The sequence below is a fragment of the Indicator indicator genome, chromosome 1 (genome assembly GCF_027791375.1).
Source record: "Indicator indicator isolate 239-I01 chromosome 1, UM_Iind_1.1, whole genome shotgun sequence".
NCBI lineage: Eukaryota > Metazoa > Chordata > Aves > Piciformes > Indicatoridae > Indicator > Indicator indicator.
This window is the reverse complement of record NC_072010.1, coordinates 98425856-98446511: the sequence shown is the minus strand read 5'-3', so window position 1 is coordinate 98446511 and position 20656 is coordinate 98425856. Positions and strand designations below refer to the sequence as shown.

Sequence of the window (20656 nt, the reverse complement as noted above, 5' to 3'; positions counted from 1 at the left end):
AAAGGCATGAGCTCTGCTGGGATGAAATTTTATACACCAGTTACAGTTTAGATCAATCTATTTAAAAAAAAAAAAAAAAGATGACAACTATGTTCTTAGAATATGCTCTTAGTTCTAAGACTAGCAATAAGAAAATAAGAAGCTTTTTTTTACCTTATTCTGAGGTTGTACCAGTATATTTTTACCGGGCTCTGGCTTGTTTCTGTGTTAGAACAAGAAATTAAATGGTCAGAAGAGCATTGTCAGGGCCTTTACTTTTTCTGATCCTTGGAGAAAATAAGCCCATATGTGTGTGTAAAAAGCATTAGCTGGTATCAATTTACATGTGCTCAGTAGAGGGACCATACAGAAAGCTTCCAAAACTTCCATCTGCAGCAAGGTTGCTCTGGCAGCCTGTGGACTGGTCAGTGCTCACACTGGACTAGTTTTCTTGCCAAACACAACAGTTTTTGGCAGATTTGCTCATTTAGAGACAGCTATATATCTGTTCTTGCTGATGCATCCATGGACAGCTCACTCTAGTGTACACACAAATCAGACGACAACATGGGAAGTGCAAATTCTGGGCCTTCAGGAGGCAAAGCTCAAAAGGACTCAATTCCAGAAACCTGCCAAGTTGACATTTGAAGGTGGGAGGGGGAGTTAAGAACAAAACAAGCAAAAGCAAAAGCCCCAAAGCTTAAAACAAGAACCAAACCTGAAAACGTTAGAACCTCAAACCTAAATGTGGTGTCCAGCTTTGCTTTGTTTCTTTTCCCTCCAAAACTAAAAAAGAGTGATTTTCTGTAAGTGCAAGCCATGGGACTTTCCCCTTTACAGGAGTATTACACATTTGATAGAAACCCTTGGACCTCTGGTATATGGGCACCTTTTACTTGGTTATGCCTTCCTTCAGAGGCACCATCCACCTGCTATGACACTCAGGTGAGGCTGTCTGTTGAATTCAGCTCCTCTCTCCGTATAACTTGTCTTCCACTTAGGGCATGGTGAAGACTGAGGGGAGACTGGCAAAATGCCACGAGAAGAGACAAAGCAGTTGTGCAGCACAGGTGCTGTATTTGACCTGTTTGGCAGGTGTGCTGCCTGTGCCCATATACACACAGATTCCCTCTCTGGTATCCCATAGCCAAGCCTTGGTTTTCAGAAGTCTGAAACATTTAGACGAAGACTGCACCACGGTGAGGACCCTTAAAAGGTTGCAATTACCATCAGCAGGTCTAAGATTGCCTTTAGAAATAAGCCTGAAGCAAACATCTGGAAGACATGTCTGGATCCACAGGCCAATGTTAATGGTATGAGCTTCAACAAGGCTGAGCGCCAGGTCCTGAACCTAGGCCGCATGCAACACCACAGGCTTGGGCAGGTGTGGCTGGAAAGCTCTCTGGTCTTGGGGGTTTTAATCGACAAGTGGCTGAATATGAGCAAGCAGTGTGCCCAGGTGGCCAAGAAAGCCACTGGCATCCTGGCTTGTATTAGAAGTAGTGTGTCCAGCAGAAGTAAGGAGGTGATTGTCCTCCTGTACTCATCACTGATGAGGCCACACCTCAAGTATTGTGTCCAGTTTTGGGCACCTCAATACAAGAGAGATATCAAAGTGGTGGAGCAAGTGCAGAGGAGGGCAACGAAACTGGTGAAGGGCCTGGGGAATAAATCCTTTGAAGAGTGACTGAAGGAGCTGGGGCTGTTTAGTTTGAAGAAGAGGAGGCTAAGGGGGACCTCATGGCTCTTTACCTGAAATAATGTTGTGAAGAGGTTGATGCTGGTCTCTTCTCACAGGTAATTAGTGATAGAACAAGAGGGAATGGCCTCAAGATGTGACTGGGTAGGTTTAGACTGCACATTAGGAAAAAAATTTTCACAGAAAGAGTGATTAGGCATTAGAATGGGCTGCCCAGGGAGCTGGTTGAGTCCCAACCCTGGATGTGTTTAAAGGTTGTTTAAATGCCTGGGGATATGGTTTAGGGGTGAACTTTGAAGAGTAGGGTTAATGGTTGGACTTGATAATCCCAAGGTTCTTTTCCAAATGGAATGATTCTGTGATTCTGTGAGGTCTTCTGAACACTCAGCCCTGTGCATGGTACGATGGGAACACTGAGCAGTGGATGTCCAGCATTGACAACCCTTTTGGGTGAGTGTGGCTTAGTAGTGGGCTCATGGAGCCTTGGGCTCGCTGCCTCCACACTCTAATGAGACACAGGCACTGTGCATTTTCCAGCATCAGCACCCTGCTGTCACTGCCATAGATCTTCTCCTACACAGCAGCCATGCCCCTGCACACCTCTGGGTGCTGGCCATGCTGTTTTGGTCTCTCCCCTGCAGCAGTCTTCTCCCTCTGTAGCCATCCAAAGATATCTTTAAACCAGGTGGGGAGATCACATCTGTAGTCATCTTTTTTTTTTTGGCTACACCAAACTCACCATCGATTAATGAAAACTGCCTTCCTCTGGAATTTCTGAATGGCAGAGGACAAGCTGGGAGCAAAATATCTTACAGCTACTCTCTGAACACACAGGGTTGCATTCTGTGCTGCTCAATTTCATCCTGTTCTCCCTATTCCAGTCCTCAATGCCATCAGCTCTTCTTGTGCTGTAGCCTATGGAATCTCTGCAGTGACTAGCCCTTCAAATCTGACTGAATCTGATTACAGCTTGTTTTCCTGCTGGGTAAACAAGATCACCCTTTTGAGGAGTATTGTTAATAACCCCTTTCCACTCTACTCACTTCCGTAGAGGCTCAACGTCCTGTCATCCTTTTTTTCAGATAAATCCTTACAACACTCACATTAATTTTCTCTTTCTCCACTTCAATGGCTTTGCCTGTACCACTGTAAGGACTGCCTTTCTGAAGTCATCTCTCTACACAGTCAATCACCATATCAAAATAAACCTACTAAGACAGACTGGCTTTATCTCATTTCCCATTTACGAAGATCAGGCTAGTTGGCTACTTGGAGATCCCAGCTCACATACATCTCCAGTCTCAGTTTCTTAATTATAGCAACGACCTTTGCTATGGTCCATTCAACTGGTAGAATTTCTCACCACTAGATTGTGTTTTCACATGCCAGTTCCTGAACTTGGGGATTGTTGCTCCTCATTTTCCCCTTATCATCATCCATACACACACACACACCCTTTTCAGCAAGGGGAACGTCAGCTCTTCCAGTTTGCTTCCTCCTGGCCATGGCACAAGGCATCCAAGTGTTCCTCGTATCAGCTTCAATTATGGCTGGGCACATTTGTGTCAGTTCCAGCACGGCTTCACAGGTTTTACTATCACAGTCAAGACAACTTAAGCCATGCATGGCTAGGTTACATCAAAGTGGTTGGCATGTCAGGGATATTTAGTGAAAAAAAAATGAGAAGACACTGGAGACTGAGGATGGGATAAGCACTTCACTTCCCAAGCACCAGTCCCAGTGTGAGCAGATGAATGAACAGCATGCAAACAGATCCCACACTCCTCTGCTTCTTACAGCTCCCTATCTACTACAGCATGACAGCGGCTTTGACAGACCGGAGACCAACATGCTTCCCACACCCTGCAAGCTTGATGCCTGAGCTCATGCCCTTGTCACAAACATGTCAAGCAAGAAGCTCTCCTCCTGCTGAGGGTGTGGAGTGGAGCACAGGGAAAGGGGCTTCAGTAGAGAACAAAAGTGCAAGTGGCATTTTCACCTCTGCTCCAAGAAGTGATTGCTTGGAAATGGTGCAGAGCCACTGTCACTGGGGGTGTATGGTCCTCAGCACTACTGGATCTACAAGAGTGGCAGCATCCTTATTCCTATGCCTCATTGTCTCCTGGAGCTGTGATTTTCTCAACTTAGAACTGACTTTTGACAACATGTGGTCTGATATATATCACCAATCAAATACGTTAGTTTTTCCCCAAACCAGATTCTCTACACTGTCTTGCAGCTCTGTGCAGCCATATACCCGGCAGATGAGTGACAGACCATCTCCTCCAAGATCTCAAATGCTATCTCAGTTTTAAGAAAAAGAGGTTTCTTAGTAGCTTCCTTTGCCTAGTGGTTGCTATTAAGAACTTGCCCTTCCTTTCTGCCAGACTAAGACCACTGTGGGAACACACCAGAGGGCTAAAGGCAGCGCCTCAGTGTTTTTGGTGACCTCCTCCAAAGGCTTTGCTCCTGTGTGAGTTCAGGTACATGCATGGTGTGAGGGCAAAGCTGGAACAGAGGGGGCCAGCAGTTGATGGACTTGCAATACTTCCCTGCTCCTCTTTCCAGGAGGACTGCTCTGTGAATCAAGGCAATGTCACCATCGAATTGCATCACATGAAGTGCATAAGTACAGAAAGGACGCAGGCTGATATTTTAAAGCCTCGTCAGACCAATGGATAAAACAGAGGATTCAGTGATCTCGTTCATATGTTCCTCTTCTGTCACACACCAGTACTTCCCAATTCTCTGAAATTCAATTGATGAAGAATCAAATGCAGAAGTAACCTTTCAAACATCGTGCTGTGCTGTCTCTAAGCCCTTTCTTACTAACACTCATGCCCCTTTTCTCTTTTGGTATATGGCCAAAAGTAGGAGTCATTCCCAGGAACAGCAGTGTTTTAAAGGAAGGTAATGAAGAAACAGCCAGAAGAGAAAGGACGGAGAGAAGGCTCAGGTCACAACCCAGCAGCAGAGAAATCCCTGTGATGGAAAATAACCACCCAATTCAATTAAAGCCACCACAGGGCTTTTCCTAACCCTTCATACCTGGGATTTTGCTTAGTCTCAGTTTAAGTCATTCAAGCTGAGGAAAGTCATCCTTCAGCCTGGCAGGTCCTGGTGCTATGAACATTCCCTGTTAAGCTACCAGGCATTTCTGAGCACCACTTCCATCCACCTGCTTCCCCAGACCTCAGATAATACCTCCAGCTCTTCCTCCTCAAGTTTAGCTCTCATGCCTGTACGAAACCTATCATTTCCTTAGACAGCTTGAATACACTTGCAACTTGCTGGCAGAAGAAAGAGGAGACCTTACTCCCCACTTGAGCCAAACTACAAGTCCACAGAACCTGTCCAGGACTGCTTCACTGGTGTCCCCAGGCTCAAAAGCAGGACTTGCAGTGTGCTGGGGAGGTCCCTGTACCCGCACACGGCTGTTTCCCAGCATGTCAGCCATAAACTTAAAGAGTTTGCAGTTCCTGTTGCTAAATATGGATACGGAAGAGGTGATCACAGCCCTCAGCTCACACAGGAGTTGTTCCCTATGTCGCTGATCCTGCTTATCTGCCACCCTACAGAATTATGGTTATTTGATACAGTTAGAATCAAGAAACTGTGTTGTATTTTTTAAAATTTTCTTTTACATTTGTGTTACAGGGCTTTTGAAAGCATCCTGAGGAGACTGGCAGATGTCACCGTGTACAGATCACACTAATTTTCCACTGTTTCTCTTTTGCACTGAGAGAGCCAGACCCATTCTCAGACAGTTAGTGGAAGGAAGCAAGCCTGGAAAGGAAGAGGAAGATATTTTTGTAATTAAGTCTGATCTCTTGAATAAGAGGCCGAAGTCCTTTCAAACCATCACAAGTATGCCCTAGAACCAAGTTGATGACAGGCACATCTTCTACTGCCATCTCCAAAACTTGCTTCAGCCAAGCCCTTCATGCTATTCCTCATACGATCCCACGTCTAGGCAAAAGCATCTCCTCAACTGCCTTTGCCTTGGGCCCAGGCTGTCTTTTCAGACAAGGCTCTGGTCAGGATGGAGGGAGGTGAGTCCCCCACACCCCCCGTCATCACCATGACAAGTCAGGCAACAAGGGAGGGTCACCACTCTACCAGGGTTAAATGGAGAAAGCAAGGTCTAGCGATGACTAGGGTGAAGAAGTGCAAAGGTGCCACTGGGTGCCCATCATCTGCTGCAAACATTCAACCAGAGTGAGTGAAGCAATCCTGAGCATCCTGCGATTGCATGCATTTCTCTTGCATGAGTATGCAGGGCCATGTCTGCTGCCTCATCAGCAGTTCCTGCCCAGGCTCCTTGTAGTAAGCTGGCCAGGTCCTGAGCGGACCTCATGTGGCATTTGTTGCCCCTGTTATAACATATTGTTATTTACTGGCTAGTGACAGACGTGTACCTGGGGACTGAGAATTAGGGTAAGCCCAGAAATATTTCCCACTCAAAAAAAAAAGCCTGCTGTCGTTACAGAGAAATAAGTGCTATTAAAAGAATGAGAGACTGTTAAAAAGTTAGCATTGGTCCAAAATGAACAGGAGTTGTAGGCCCCGGAAGATCCTGTGTAAAGCCACTTTTGAACATAGGGGGCAAAAAGAAGATGATAGAAGAGGTGAAAAAAGAGAATTTCAGATGTTCCCTTGCAGTCTCATTTTAAGGACAGCTGTATGATCTAGAACAGGGACACTGTGTTTAAGAATCATAGAATTACAGAATCATAGAATGGTCTGGGTTGGAAGGGACCTCCAAAGGTCATCTAGTCTAACCCCATCTGAGTAAGCAGGGGCATCCTCAACTAGATCAGGCTGCCCAGAGCCCTGTTGAGTCCTTCCTTGAATATCTTCAGGGATGGGGCCCCAACCATCTCCCTGGGCAACCTGATCCAGTGTTCCACCACCCTCATAGTAAAGAACTTGTTCCTAACATCCAATCTAAATCTGCTCTTCTTCAGCTTAAAGCCATTGCCCCTTGTCCTGTTACCACAGGCCTTTGTAAACAGTCTCTCTCCATCCTTCTTTTAGGCCCCTTTCAATTACTAGAAGGCTGCTATTAGGTCTCCCTGGAGCCTTCTCTTCTCCAGGCTAAGCAACCCCAGCTCCCTCAGCCTGTCTTCATAGCAGAGGTGCTCCAACACCCTGTCATTTTGTGGCCCTCCTCTGGACCTGCTCCATCAGGTCCATGTCCTTCCTATATTGAGGGCCCCAGACCTGGACACAGTATTCCAGGTGAGGTCTCACCAGAGCAGAGTAAATTGGCAGAATCACCTCTCTGGATCTGCTGGCAACACATCTTTTGGTGCAGCCCAGGATGTGATTTGCCTTCTGGGCTGCAAGTGCACACTGCCTGCTCATGTCCAGCTTCTCATCCATTTCTCATCAAATCCTTTTCTACAGGGCTGCTTTCTATCACCTCATCCCCCAGTCTGTATTGATAGTGAGGATTGTTCCAGCCCAGATGCAGAACACTGCACTTGCTCTTATTAAACCTCATGGGGTTCACCTGGGCCCACCTCTCCATCTTGTCCAGGATCCTCTGGATGACATCTCATCCCTCTGGTGTATCGACAATACCACTCAGTTTGGTGTCATCTGCAAACTTGCTGATGGTGCACTCAATCCCACTGTCTATATCACTGATAAAAATATTAAACAGTACAGCCCCAGTGTGACCCCTGAGGGACACCACTTGTCACTGTTCTCCATCTGGACTTCAAGCCATTGACCACCACCCTCTGGATGTGACCATCCATCCAATTCCTTACCCACTGAACAGTCCACCCATCAAATCCGTATCTCTCCAACTTGGTGAGCAGGATGTTGTGGGGGGACAGCATCCCCTGCATCAAGAGGCTGCAGTATGCATTTCTAACATTCACCTTCTTACAGCTCTTGGCCTGAAGGTCTCTGATAGATCTCAGGAAGTATCCCACGGGGTCTAAACCAGTACGTAGCTGAAGCATTGCAATGCTACGCTACACACTCCCTCCGAACAGGAGTCTTCAACCCTGGGCTCATCTAGAAAGGCAGATTTTTTTTCAGTCAGAAAGAATTACCCTGTTTTTTCCCAGATGAATATGGAGGAAAATTCTTAGTTTAAGTGAGTGCTAACCACAGTGTCCAACACATGGCAGGCACACATTGTTGAGTTGCTCCAGGGTGGTACTTTCCAGAAAGCATAATCTGGCCTTTGATCCACCACAGCCCACATTTTCTTAAAAAAAAAAACAAAAAACAAAAAAACAACAAACAAACCACAACAAAAACTCCAAAAAAGGTACCACATGGTGAATATTTAACATTTTGCATGGCTCAGCACTAGAAGGCCATCCTTGCAAATGGGGACCTGTCATGCCTGCCTCCCAGTGCTATAAGCACAGGGCAATACTGCCTTGCACTGTCTCAGAGCTGGAGGTGCTTTCTGACAGAGAGCACGCTCCTCACCCACCTTGTGGGCATTCTGTGGGACTTCCACAAGGAAATCCCTTCGGGATCAAAGCACGCATTCAAGCCTGAAGATTGCTGCTATCCTTATGCCAAATCTGCAGAATCCTTCTGATGGTTCCTTCTGCTAGCTCATCATCCGCTGGCGGTTAGCAAGGAGCCCTCAATGCTTTTCTGTGATGTATCTCAGATGCCACTTAACTGCATTGTGAATCTTGGTTTCAGTTTTTAGGAAACTGAAAGAACTCAGGAAGCAGGAAGAAATGACCAGATCCAAAGAGGTCAGTGTCACAGACGTTTCATGCTGCTGCAAAAGTATTTTCTCATCCTCCTGTCCGTTTGGGGAACCCTGCAACTTTCTTCTCTGCTCCTTTGCCCTTCAGGCTGCAGCACAAGCCATTCCTCACAGATAACCAGTGAAAAGCAGGAGGAGTTTTCCCTCTCATGGGCCCAAATCTGAGGGGACAAAACCCCTGCTTTGCTTGTAAGCCCTGCACCCAGACCAAGCAAATTCAGGGTTGTTCTCTATAAACCAGAAAGAAGCAGAAAAGCAAAGGTCATCAGGCACCACTGGCACTGCTGAGACTCAGCAGCTTCTTTCCCCACTTCCTTTTCTGTTACTGTTTTCTCTGCTAGATGCTTCTCAAACTCCACATTTGCAGTGGGGTACAGAGGAGCAGCAGATATCTGAATAGGCACAGCATACTGAACCAACACAACCGCTGGGGCAGACTGTCCCGTGCAGCCCTGCAGTCTCAGCTACCTGAGATCCCCCAGGACCCCACTCCAACCTGCAGCTCTCACCCCCAAATTCCCCAGGGACTCTGCTATGACCCAATGCTGTATTCTTGATGGCCCTGAAAACCCCCAAAGCTGCAGCTTAAAAACTACCACTGGTTTCTCCCATAGGCACCGGGGGGAGTGTGTGTGTGTATTTTTTTTCCTTCATGTAAGAGGTGCTGGTACTTCTGAGGTGAACTGGGACTTTGAAGACCTGGCATGTGTCATGTCAAGAGACTGGTGGTTGGTAAAAAGGTTTGGCCTCCACAAAATGCAGTCCTAGCCATGCTCAATCCTGTTTCTTGTTCCTGCTTCCTGGTTCTGCCCCTTCCTCACCCATTCACTAGATGCCCTCATCTGCCTAACCACTACCATGATTAAAAGTAAATGATAAAGCAAAGCAATAGGATCACCAAGTGCCTTGAGATACAACACAAAGCAGCACCACTAGACACAGTAAAGACTAGCCCTGTTTTGGAAGATGCTGACATCACCATGGGGTTGATTCTGGCCACATTGTGGGCAATGGGGAAAATACTGCCCCAAAACACCAAGGCACAGGGAGAGCACACAGGCAAAGGCTCATGGTAAAGGCTGGAGGCTGTGCTCAGGCTGCAGTGAATTAATGCTGAAATAGTAGGGGAAAGAAAAAATAAGGCTGAAGAAAGCCTCCCCAGGGTCTCCTCAGAGCACAGACATTGAGTGGGGCCTCCTACCCTCCTCCTACCCTGGAGGCAGCTCTTTTGGCAGGGGCTGAGCCAGGAAGGGGGCTTCCTCTTGTCTTATCACTTGTTATTTGGGAGAAGAGAGTAATACCCACTTTGCTACAACTTCCTTTCAGGTATTTGTAGAAAGCAACACCACCTCCCCCCTCAGCCCCCTTTTCCCCAGGTTAAACAATCCCAGCTCCTTCAGCAGCTCCTGGTAAGACTTGTAGACTCTTCACCTGCTTCGTTGTCCTTCTCTGATGCACTCCAGCAGCTCAGCCTCTTTCGTGAAGTGAGGGCCCAAACCCTAACACAGTATTTGAGATCTGGCTTCACCAGTGCCAGCACAGCACTAAGAAACACACACACTAAAAACAAGGAAAATCTCTTTAACTTTTTACTATTCAAAAAGTAAAGCATTTATTTCCATGTGGTGACTGAACTTCCATGTGGCAGCTTTATTTCCGAGTTGACTGTTGTGCCTCTGAGAACACCAAGAGAGATACAGTCCCGAAAACGAAAAACCCAACAAACGCCCTCCTCAGCTCCTGTTTGCGTGCCCCGGGGACCACGGCCTCCGCCAGCGCTGGGCACAGCGTGCCCTGACTGGAAGGTAGAGGGCGCGGCAGAGCTGGGGCCCCCTGGGAGATGCGCCGGAGAGCGACACCCCTAGGCGCAGCGGCTGTCAGGCAGGGAGGGGCCTCGGCCGCCACTCGGCCTGTCGCACCACCCCGGGAGGCGGGGGCGGACCGGGCGGAGGCGCCTCCGGCCGGCAGCGGACGCCGGGGCCTGCGGGCTGCCGGTCACACCGGATGGCCTCGGGGAGCCGCTTGCCGCGCCCGGGCTGGGGCAGGTTCCTGCTCGCAGGGCTGTCAGTGTACGCAGGGCTGTCAGTGTAAGTACCAGCGGAGGCCGGGGAAAGTTCGCCGCACCTCGTGGTGCAGATCCCCGGGTAGGCCTCGGCTGGCCCCGACGTCCTTCGCTTCTCCCAAGCTAAAAGAGTCGCGCCGTGAGGCGCACAGCTTGGAGTGTGGTTTTTGTCGGGGGATATCGTTGAAAGTACCTGCCCGGGTAGCCAACTCAGCCTGTATGCTCGCCTGCTCCGGTAGCCGGCCGTGGAGCAAGGCAGGCATCGCTCAGGAGCTCAGCCTCAGCTGGTCTAATCCTCGGCTTCACGCGAACCAGAGCCGTACACGTGTGTGGTCACATCACCTGCACACGTTTCTGCGGTCCTGCTCTTGCTTTTTGGTCTCTGACTGGCTGCAACACACAGCGTCGTCCTGGGCTTCTGCTGTGTAGACATGCCGGCAGCCCCTCGGGTAGGCTGCCCGGGAGCTGTCACACGCCAGTGGGTGCACATGGCTGGAGGTCCATGAGGCAGCATGTGCTTTGAAGGAATACATCCTTTGAGGAAGAAGCAAGTGCTAGGCTGGGTATCCAGCCTACTGGAGCAGTACAGGCTTGTACTGATCTGGTGAAAGGCTTAACTTTCAATTTCTCTGTCTTTTTTTTTTTCCTTTCTTTCTTTCTTCCATAGTGTTTTCCGCATTGAAGCAGTCCTGGGGCAAAAAATGTGTCCTAAAGTGATGGAAAACTACGTGGCATCAATGGTGCTGAGTGCAGTTGGCGACACACTGGGCTATTACAATGGGCAATGGGAGTTCCTGCAGAGTGGCACAGCCATCCACAAGGAGCTGGCAGAAATGGGGGGACTTGGCAACTTCAGCATTCAAGGTTGGAAAGTCAGCGATGATACAGTAATGCACTTGGCTACAGCCGAAGCCCTGGTAGCTGCTGGAAAAAACCCAAGTTTAGCAAATCTCTATTCGCTGATTGCAAAGAACTACAAGGAGTGTATGAATGACATGAACGGCAGAGCTCCAGGTAACCCCTCTGTTATACTGTCTGGGCAGGGCTAAAGGTTACTTTTAGTTTCTCATTGTTAGTACAAAAGATTCCTAACCAGGATTTGCTGGATTTCCAAAACATTTTCCTGATACAAAAAATTCTACAGCAGCTGCTTTTTTTTAAACCTGTTTTAGAAAGAAAGACCTGACAATATGATTCCAGCTTAGTCTTCCTAAATCTGCTTTCAAATATTTTAATATTTTACCTGTTTAAAAGTATGAGGATAATATTTGTAATACGTTGTAAATCACAAGAGTTTTAACTGTCTGCTGATTTTGCACTTTTTTTTTTCCATTTGTGAGTTACCATTAGTCATCTAAATCAATATCCACATATTTAAAGCTGCAAGTAAATCGTTATTGCAAAATAACAAGTTCCTTCCTCATAGTTTAAGCCTCGTAATCTTCCCCATTTTCTTTTGACTGCAGCTAATGCAAGGACAATCTCTCTTTCAAGGACTGAGTTGCCTGGTCTCAACCTGCCCACACACGTGCTGAAGAAATGTCTTTTTCTCAGTTTCAGAAAGATTACAGAAGTTGTTTTGCTTTTGTTATGCAGGTTTTAATTTAAAACTATGCTAATCCCTTTGCTCTCTGCCTTTCCCCTTGTCTTCCTGGCAGAAGGTCTGTTTTACCAGCAACACATGAATAGAGTGGTTGACACAGCTTTTTGAAAACCTGTCTTTGTTTGACAGGTTCTTTCTAATGTTCTGTTTTATGTCATAAGTGCAATACTTCATGTAGTCAGAGTTTTGAAAAAAATGCCTCAATTTCTTGTTAATCATCATAATGTTGGAAATTAGACTGATATCCCTCTTAACGATTTCAATACAGAGTAGTGGGCACTGAATTAATCTACACGAAAAGCATATTCAGCAGCCTGAACATGTTCCTGTGTGTTCACAGAAAAAAACTCCCAGACAGTTCAGTTAGAGGTCGATGGTGATCAGTCCCAACAGAGCCCAGTGTTACCCACACCAAACACTCTGCTTACTGATTCTCTCATCAGAGAATCACAGCCCCATAATTTTCTTTCTGTAAGTCACTGGGAAGAAGGAGGTATAAGGAACACTTGAACTGATCCAGGCTGCGTGGCGCTGTAAAACCAGCAGATCTCATCCATAGGCAGGGTGTGACTGTGGTGTTACACAAGAGGCTGATGTGCCAGCACAGCAGGCACAGATGGAGGCTGGTGAAACAGCAGATCTGGTTAGTGCTTGGGTCACGCTGTGGAATTCACAAGAGCCGAAGTGGCCTGACATCATGGGCTATACTGATCAGCAGCCTGTTTTTCCTGATGGGTGCACAGGCTGCTTCTGTTCTCAAGGTTGATTTTGGTTGAAAGGTTTGTGGGGCAAGTAGCCTGACAGCCACAGGACCAACCTGCCTTTTCAGGTTGAGACAACCATTCACAGGGAGTTGGTCTACCCATTCCCACTGTACAGAGGGCTGTATCCTGTGCTGATTTAGTAAGCCTGTAATGTAAAAACACTGTTGGAAAACAACAGGTAAGGGCACTTAGACCAACATGTGACCTTATTACTGACAGCACCCAGTCATTATTTATTTTAGGGTACATCCAGAAGCCAATCTGAAAGCTGTGCTTGGATATGGATTGAGTTGAATCTGCTGCTGTTATTCATACCATGCTGCAGTCATGCCAGCTTCAAAAAAATCAAAATGCTAACTGAAGCAAAGTGTTACAGGGCTTGAAGTTCAGATTGCACTGTGGGAAGCTTCCTGTTCCAGCTGTTGCTTCTGGATTCTGGGTTCTTGGGTGTTGGTCTTTTCCACTGGGATGGCGGTGGAACAAGGAGGGATGGGGGAGTAGCTTTCTGGCTTGGGCTTTTGGCTAGCTTGGTTCTGCTTGCTGCTGCTTTGTGCCATGCTTTTTCTGCAAACAGGCTAAGGTAATTATGCATTTTGTACTATGTTTATCTGATTTCACTCAGTAAACTCTATTCTTACCTCACTTTTTTTTTTCCAAGTCCCAAGTTTTTGTGTGTTACTTTTCCCTTATTTCTGTGTTGGGACAATAGCCAGGTTAACATACTGGTTCAGTTTGACCCATTTTATTCTGATTGAAACCATTACAGAAAGTTACTAGGGTGCTGTAGATGCCATATGCAGGTAAAATAGTCTGCTGTATACCAGATGTTGCTGCCAAGTGTACACATGAAAGTGCAGAAGTGAAAAGCTCTGCAGACTACTTAGTGCAGCACACAGCTGTGATTAGCAAAGTCCCAGATCATGGCAGTCAAATTGCAGAAAAGGTAACAGAATTGTAGAGTTAGGTGAAGTTATGTGACCAGGCTTGTTCCTTGATACTTCACTCACTTCACTTCACTTCTATTCTACTCTGTTCTATTCTACTCTGTTCTATTCTACTCTGTTCTATTCTACTTCTATTCTATTCTATTCTATTCTATTCTATTCTATTCTATTCTATTCTATTCTATTCTATTCTATTCTATTCTATTCTATTCTATTCTATTCTATTCTATTCTATTCTATTCTATTCTATTCTATTCTATTCTATTCTATTCTATTCCTACTTTACCTCTACTCTACTCTATTCTAGTTTGACTTTCAGACTAACAGAGTGCCTGCAAGTTTATCAGCTATCTGTCCTAGTGAGGCAGCAGCTGATCTTAGCTCTCAAAACATGTTTCCTAGTCTTGGCTTGGGAACCTGGCTGGGCTTTGAAATATGGATGTGTTTGTGCAGATGGCTTAATCCTATGAATGTGCTAGACTAACAAGTGAAATTCTGAAAAAGCAGCCCTGGAAGATGCAGTAATTTCTGTTTAAATAGCAGAATTATGAAAGAGATGGTGATGGGCAAGGAGGAGTTATGCTATGGCTTCCCACCAGAAGAAAGGCAACGCTGGACTTAGGGTGGAGACAGCTGAGGAAGAGAGACAAAGTATCTATAATCTTGAATGGTGTGTTAGCCAGGCAGGTTGTCTTGAGGAAACATTGTACTTGCCTAATTTTATATAGTTACATGTTACTGCATATTTGGAGATGAGGTAGTGGGCTGGACAAATGTTTGGCCTCACCAGAAGAGTTGTTCTTCAGTTTCTTGAAGAGTAGTAGACTAAAGCCAGCTTTGCAGACCATGTTGTGGTGAAGGAGATACTACACTCATTGCTTTCTGGCAAAACTGCAGCAAGGGAGATCTGGAAACCATTTCCTATCACCAAGGAAAGACTCCTGGAGAGCTTGTGGGGTGAGGCTAAACAAGTCAAAAAGCAGAAGTACATAGTCTTACCTTGGATCAGGAATTCTCCCCCGCTCTATCTAGATACCTAGACATACGTGTACATAATATACCTAATATATATAGTATATGTGGCTTATCATAGATAAGTTACTAAATAACATTAAATGTAAGCAATGTAAATAAATCAGCAGTGGAGCGTTTCTTACCCCCTTAAAACTTTTAAATCACTTTCACAAACAGGAATTACCAGGTCTGCTTGGTAGTCTGCAGGATGCACAGGCAGTTTAAGGCAGGGTATGTATGTGAGCAGACGACTGATGTTTTTAAAGGAAAGCTCAACTCCCTTTGCAGAGTACTACTTCCTTCCCCACTACCTTGCTTGTCTTCCCTGTTCCCAAGCTATGTGACCCTGTCTCCTACTGATGCATGTTTGTTTCGTTCTTGCTTGGGCTCTGCTGCTCCTGCCTAGGTGTCACATGCCAGGAGAACGCACTGAAGCTGGACCCGGGGCGGCCGGACGGCTGGAGGATCCCGTTCAGCCCGCGCGCAGGAGGCTGTGGGGCTGCCATGCGCTCCATGAGCATCGGGCTGCGTTTCTGCCACCCCGCGGAGCTGGACACCCTTGTGCAAGTCAGTATTGAGAGTGGCCGTATGACCCACCACCATCCCACCGGCTACCTAGGGGCCCTCACTTCCGCCCTCTTCACAGCTTTTGCAGTGAACAACGTGCCCCCCCAAGCCTGGGGGAAGGGCCTGCTGGAGGTGCTGCCACGGGCGAAAGCCTACGTGCAGAACACTGGCTTCTTCGTGGAGGAGAACATGGCACAATGGTAAGTTGAGCTCCCAGCACCAGGTTTTATTAAAATGAAAATAAACCTCATGTAAGAGAGGGTAAACTCCAGTTATACTTAAGCTTCAGTAATCAGGTTACGTAAACTGCTAGAGTGGTACATGCCTGCTGTGGGATTGAATAGATTCAGAAAGTCTGAAGTCCACTTATTTAAGAAGGAAGGGAAAAAAAAAAAGCAGATTGTGTTAGGGTCATGTATTTGTGACATGTTTAGATCCAGTACGAAGTAGCTAGACCTGTAATCTCAAGCATTCATGATCTGATAAAAAATGGGAGCTCAGCTTGAAAGTCCTAACCAAATCTGGCAGCAGATTCAGTGTGGCTTTGTGCACAGGGACATGCACAGCCAGGGTTAGAGAGATACTCTGAACTTGGGAGGATGACTCAGTTCTTGCTCTGAGCCTTTGAATCCTCTGCAGCTCGACAGGAGCAGGTGCTAGACTGCATTCTCCCATGTGACTAGAGGGAGGGCAAATCTAATGCAGAGAAACATGTTCTTGTGCCTTTTACTGTAAGTCATGTCTTTTTGAAACATGGGTGGACACCTGCCATTTTGCCAAACCATCACAAGGGGCTTTTGACATGGCATGTTTTCAGCTGGTGCCTGGCATGCCTGCAGGGAGCTCAGATACATGCTTCTGCCATGGACATTTCTTACAGCCCCTCCATGTCATCTCCTGTTTTGCAGGCATTACTTTGAAGAGCAATGGGAAAAATACCTGTTGGAGAGAGGCATATCGGATGGGGTCTCTCTGCCCACCTTCCCCCTCAATTATGGTGTGAAAGAGAGAGACTCATTCTACACCTCCCTCAGCTACGATGGCTGGGGGGGGAGTAGTGGGCACGATGCCCCCATGATTGCTTATGATGCACTCCTGGGTGCTGGGGACTCATGGGAAGAGCTGGCTCACCGGGCTTTCTTCCATGGTGGTGACAGCGACTCCACTGCTGCCATTGCAGCCTGCTGGTGGGGTGCTATGCATGGCTTCCAGGGGGTCCATGCCTCTCTCTATGCCCACCTGGAGTACAGGGACCGCCTGGAACAGGTGGCCAAGGACTTGTATCACATTGCCTAGGTGGGGTTGGCCAGGTCTTCCAGCGGCAATCTTACTCCACCTGCTGCCCCTCACTAACTCAGGATTGTTCAAACTGTTTGCAAAGCTCCTGTATTAAAGCACATGAGTGTAAGCTGGGGCTGCACCTGCTCGTTGTCTGTGTGTTGGCTTCAGTGGGGAGGCCACTGTGGAGCTAGCAGTTTGGGGCTTGTGGGTGGAGGGGAAGCAGTTACAGGGTGGTTTGATGGGAGCACACAATGGTCCTTTGAGCAGCCAGGCCCTGAGCCATCCATCCTCTGTTTGCTGCACAGTGTCTGCTCCTCAGTAGGAACAGGAGCACCTGCTCCAGCATTGCTAGCCATGCTCCAGCAAGCAGGACAGGCAGAAAACTCACTCAAGCTACCCCAGACTAGTGTTCTGCCCATAAAGCCTGCTAGAGGGGCTCAGGGACACATGGCTGATGGCAGGGAGCATGTGTGAGCTGGCAGAGATGCCTCCTACCAAATTCAGGATGGGTAGCCAAAGCTCGTTGCCTGCCAGTGTCCATAGGGAGTGCCAGGGACACCATTTGGCATCTAGAACTAAGCATCTACATGAGCAGAGCTAAACTTTCTGGACTTCAGCACAGTCTATAGCAGAAACAGCCCTGATTGGATCTAGGCAACCAAGTCTAGGTGAGAGGCATCCCTGCTCATGGCAGTGGAGTTGGAATAGATGATCTTTGAGGTTCCCTCCAACCTGGGCCATTGTATAATTCTGTGATTCTTTCAGTAAAGAAGTTTTTCCTAATATCCAAACTTCCCCTGGCACAACTTAAATCCATTTCTTCTTGTCCTATTGCTAGTTTCTTGGAAGAAGAGACCAACACCAGCCTCATTACAACCTCTCTTTTCCAGATTAAACCCCAGCTCCCTCAACTGCTCCTCACAGGACATGCCCTCCAGATGCCTCACCAGCCTCACTGTTTGTCTCTGGACATACTCCAGGGCCTCAATGACTTTCCTATACTGTGGTGCCCAGAATTGAACATAGCTGTGGCCTCCCTAGGACCAAGCACAGGGGCTTATCATTTTGTGATAAGAGGAAGAAGTGTGAAAAGCCAGGTGGCTTTTAAGGGGGCTGCAAGCTCCAGTCTGCAAGAGAGAGGAAATGTGCTACCACAGTGGGAGGAAAGTTATGGTGTCAGGGAACAGGGGTGGTGGGAGAGAGACTTGTTGAAACTGGGGAGTTCATAGTGCACCACTACGCAGAGTGCACACAAAGGCATAATGAGCCCAAATCAGACACAAACCAGCAGCAAGGAGTCACGATTTCAACACGGTTTACTACAGCTCTCAGGTGTGTTGTATAAAACATGTTTTAGTGCAACATAGTACAAAGTTGGGGTTTTTGTTTTGTTTTAAAAAAAATCCCAAACATTTTTCCATATCATGCATGGATAGGGTATCTCTCTTCCTTTCCAGTTCATTACAGAAAGTTATAGCAGAGAGAGTGGTTTGAAAAGCTTTGTTAAAACTCGTTAACAGGAAGAGTCTGCCTTATAAAAACAAACATTTGAGACTGGGCCAACTGGGCCATTGCACTGCCAGAACAACGGAGAAATGTCACCAGCAAGGTACATTCAGGGACCACGTTGGGAGTCACTTCCTGGGAAAATCTGGGCTCAGTGCAGGAACCACAGGCTGGGAAGGGACCCATTTCAGCCAGGGGCAGGGGGTCACAGGAGAGCCCTCCTCCTGGAAAGCTCTGCTCTGAAGCAGACAGACTGGTGAGGAGAGCGCAACTCAAATGCAGCACAGTGCTCTCCCAGGACAGAATGGCTCCTGCCAACTTCATTTGCAATTTTTTTCGTTTAAAGCTGAAATGAGTTGCAGTTCCTGCCCGAGAGCAGTATGTACAAGAGATAACACATCTAGGGAACAATACCCACTGGCTGCAGCTGCTGCTGTTTGCACCTTGGTTCTTCAATTCCATTCACTTCTCATCCACTCTTCACAGACGCCTTATCCAGAAAGGGAAGACCAGTGTGTGGGTGTATGATACACATATATATATATACAGGAGTGTGATATTATGCATATGCTGGGGCAAATAAGCAGTTATGTGTTGAGGAGGCAGACTCTGCAGAGGAACGAGTGAAATGTGGGCTTCTCAGCAGAAGAAGAAACCAATGCCGTTGTGGTGGAGGAACAGAGGTGGCCGACTTTGAATGTCCAGGTGTGGGATGGTCTGTAGCCACATGGGTCCTCTCCCAGGTGTGGGAGAGGATGCACAGTGCAGATCTCCCACCTGAGGCTTCACTACCTCTGAAAAATCAAGGCATCAGGGTCTAACCAACTAGTGCTACAGAGCATCTGCTGAGGTCCTTGTCTCTTCACAGAGAACAGTCTGACCCTCCTGAGAAGTACGTCTGCGGGTATGGCACCTCTCTAACACGAGGCAGGGGGTTCTTCCAGCTGTGCCCATCTGCCCCAGCTGGCTTCAGCCATGCTGCAAAAAATAAATGGCTGGATTTGCCAGGAAGACATCAAGGAAGACAACAGAAGGCCATTTTTGGCAAACATTTTCTTCCGCCAGACATAACGCTTCGGGCGCAGCGGGGAGGCGGCGGTTTCCTCCACAGGACAGGGCAGGGGTACTTGGCATTACAGGGTATGGGAGCTCAGCTGCCCCAAGTGGCTAGAGCCCAGGTTTGGTTCGCAAGAGCCATATCTTTCACAGAAAGAACAGCATTTCCTGCCACAATGACTGCCAGGAGCTTCTGGAGAAATGGTTTCTCCTCCTAAAAGCCCTAGTATTGAAACATGGCAGATGCTTGATCACAGAGGGGAAGAACTCTTATGGCCCAGGAGACAGGGAAGCCCCCAGGGTGCTAATGTGGTGCAGGCTTCTTGCCTTGTCCAACCTCACAACAGGAAGTAGTGGAAGCCGCAAGGAAACTCATGACACATGGTAGTTAATTGCATGTCCCCTCTGTGTGGCATGGATGAAACTGGGCTCCTTTGCTGAACCATTCAGGGGCCACAAACCCAACCGTGGAGCTTCCCCTTTCTCCCTTCTTAGAGTCATTACTTTGGTCATGTTGAAGTCTTCAGAGACTGGATCCAGCCACCCATCCCCAGGTGATGGGGGCACAGAGAGGACACATCTCATCAGAGGTGGTAGCATGAACACCAGGGATCACAACTCTGGTAAGATGGACCATACAAGGACCCTCTTTGCTACCAACAGAGTCAGGGCTTTCTGGTGTCCTCCTATTCCCCACTTCAGTTCCCGGTGACAAACTATTACTGACCACAAGTGTGCTGAATATTCAGTCTCTCCAAGACTTGGGAATGCTCCCAAAAGGTGGTTTGTTTCCTCCTGAGAGAACAGTAAGATGAAGGAGAGAATATGCTGAGGCTACAGCCAGTCTTTGAGATGGACCTCCCAATAGCTAGGCTAATCCCTCCAGAGGTGAAATTGGCTTTGTCTGTTCTGGAAGAGGAAGGGGCTATCTCAGTGTACCTTGGGAAAAAGCCTTCTTCACCATAGCACTGAGTCTCATCAGGAAGACCAGTCTGTTTTGGGAAACATATATATTAACTTCCAAAAAGTTCATCCCAGGACCAAACACCCCCTGGGAACATCTCCCTGTGTGGAGGGCAGGGGAAGCCTACAGCTGAGTGACTACAAAATAAACAGCAACATAAAAGTAATGGCCCAAAAGAGAGGAACTGATGGGAGCAAAATTAATCTTAGAGGGACATCTGCTATGTACAGCAAGTGCAGGGACCCTCTGTCCATTGGGGTGAGGGGGTGCGTTCCCACAGGGGCTGGAGTAAGCCTCAGACCTTTCTGTCTGTGTTGGCTGGGCACTCTGCAGAGCTTAGCTGCTGCACCAGAGCACAGATGCTGAAGCAAATGTAACAAGAACAACAAAACCCACTCCATTTCTTAGGGTTCCTGGTGTGTCTCTGCTCCTCTTGCTCTGTGTCCTCCTGGGCACCTCTGCCTCT

General features: G+C 47.5%; 1 protein-coding gene across 1 annotated transcript; it reads left to right on the top strand.

Annotated features, from left to right (window-relative positions):
- Positions 1 to 10484: 10484 nt before the first annotated feature.
- Positions 10485 to 16775, top strand: ADPRH (ADP-ribosylarginine hydrolase). The gene is made up of 4 exons (XM_054384700.1): positions 10485 to 10516; positions 11159 to 11505; positions 15223 to 15583; positions 16292 to 16775. Exons 2-4 carry the CDS (start codon positions 11193 to 11195, stop codon positions 16677 to 16679), a joined length of 1062 nt encoding a protein of 353 aa, XP_054240675.1. The 5' UTR covers positions 10485 to 10516; positions 11159 to 11192; the 3' UTR covers positions 16680 to 16775.
- The last annotated feature ends 3881 nt before the right edge of the window (positions 16776 to 20656 follow it).

Coding starts and splice junctions, on each gene's coding strand:
- ADPRH (XM_054384700.1), top strand. CDS start 11,193: ATGTGTCCTAAAGTGATGGAAAACTACGTGGCATCAATGGTGCTGAGT. Junction 11,506..15,222: donor CATGAACGGCAGAGCTCCAG/GTAACCCCTCTG, acceptor GCTCCTGCCTAG/GTGTCACATGCCAGGAGAAC. Junction 15,584..16,291: donor GAGGAGAACATGGCACAATG/GTAAGTTGAGCT, acceptor CCTGTTTTGCAG/GCATTACTTTGAAGAGCAAT.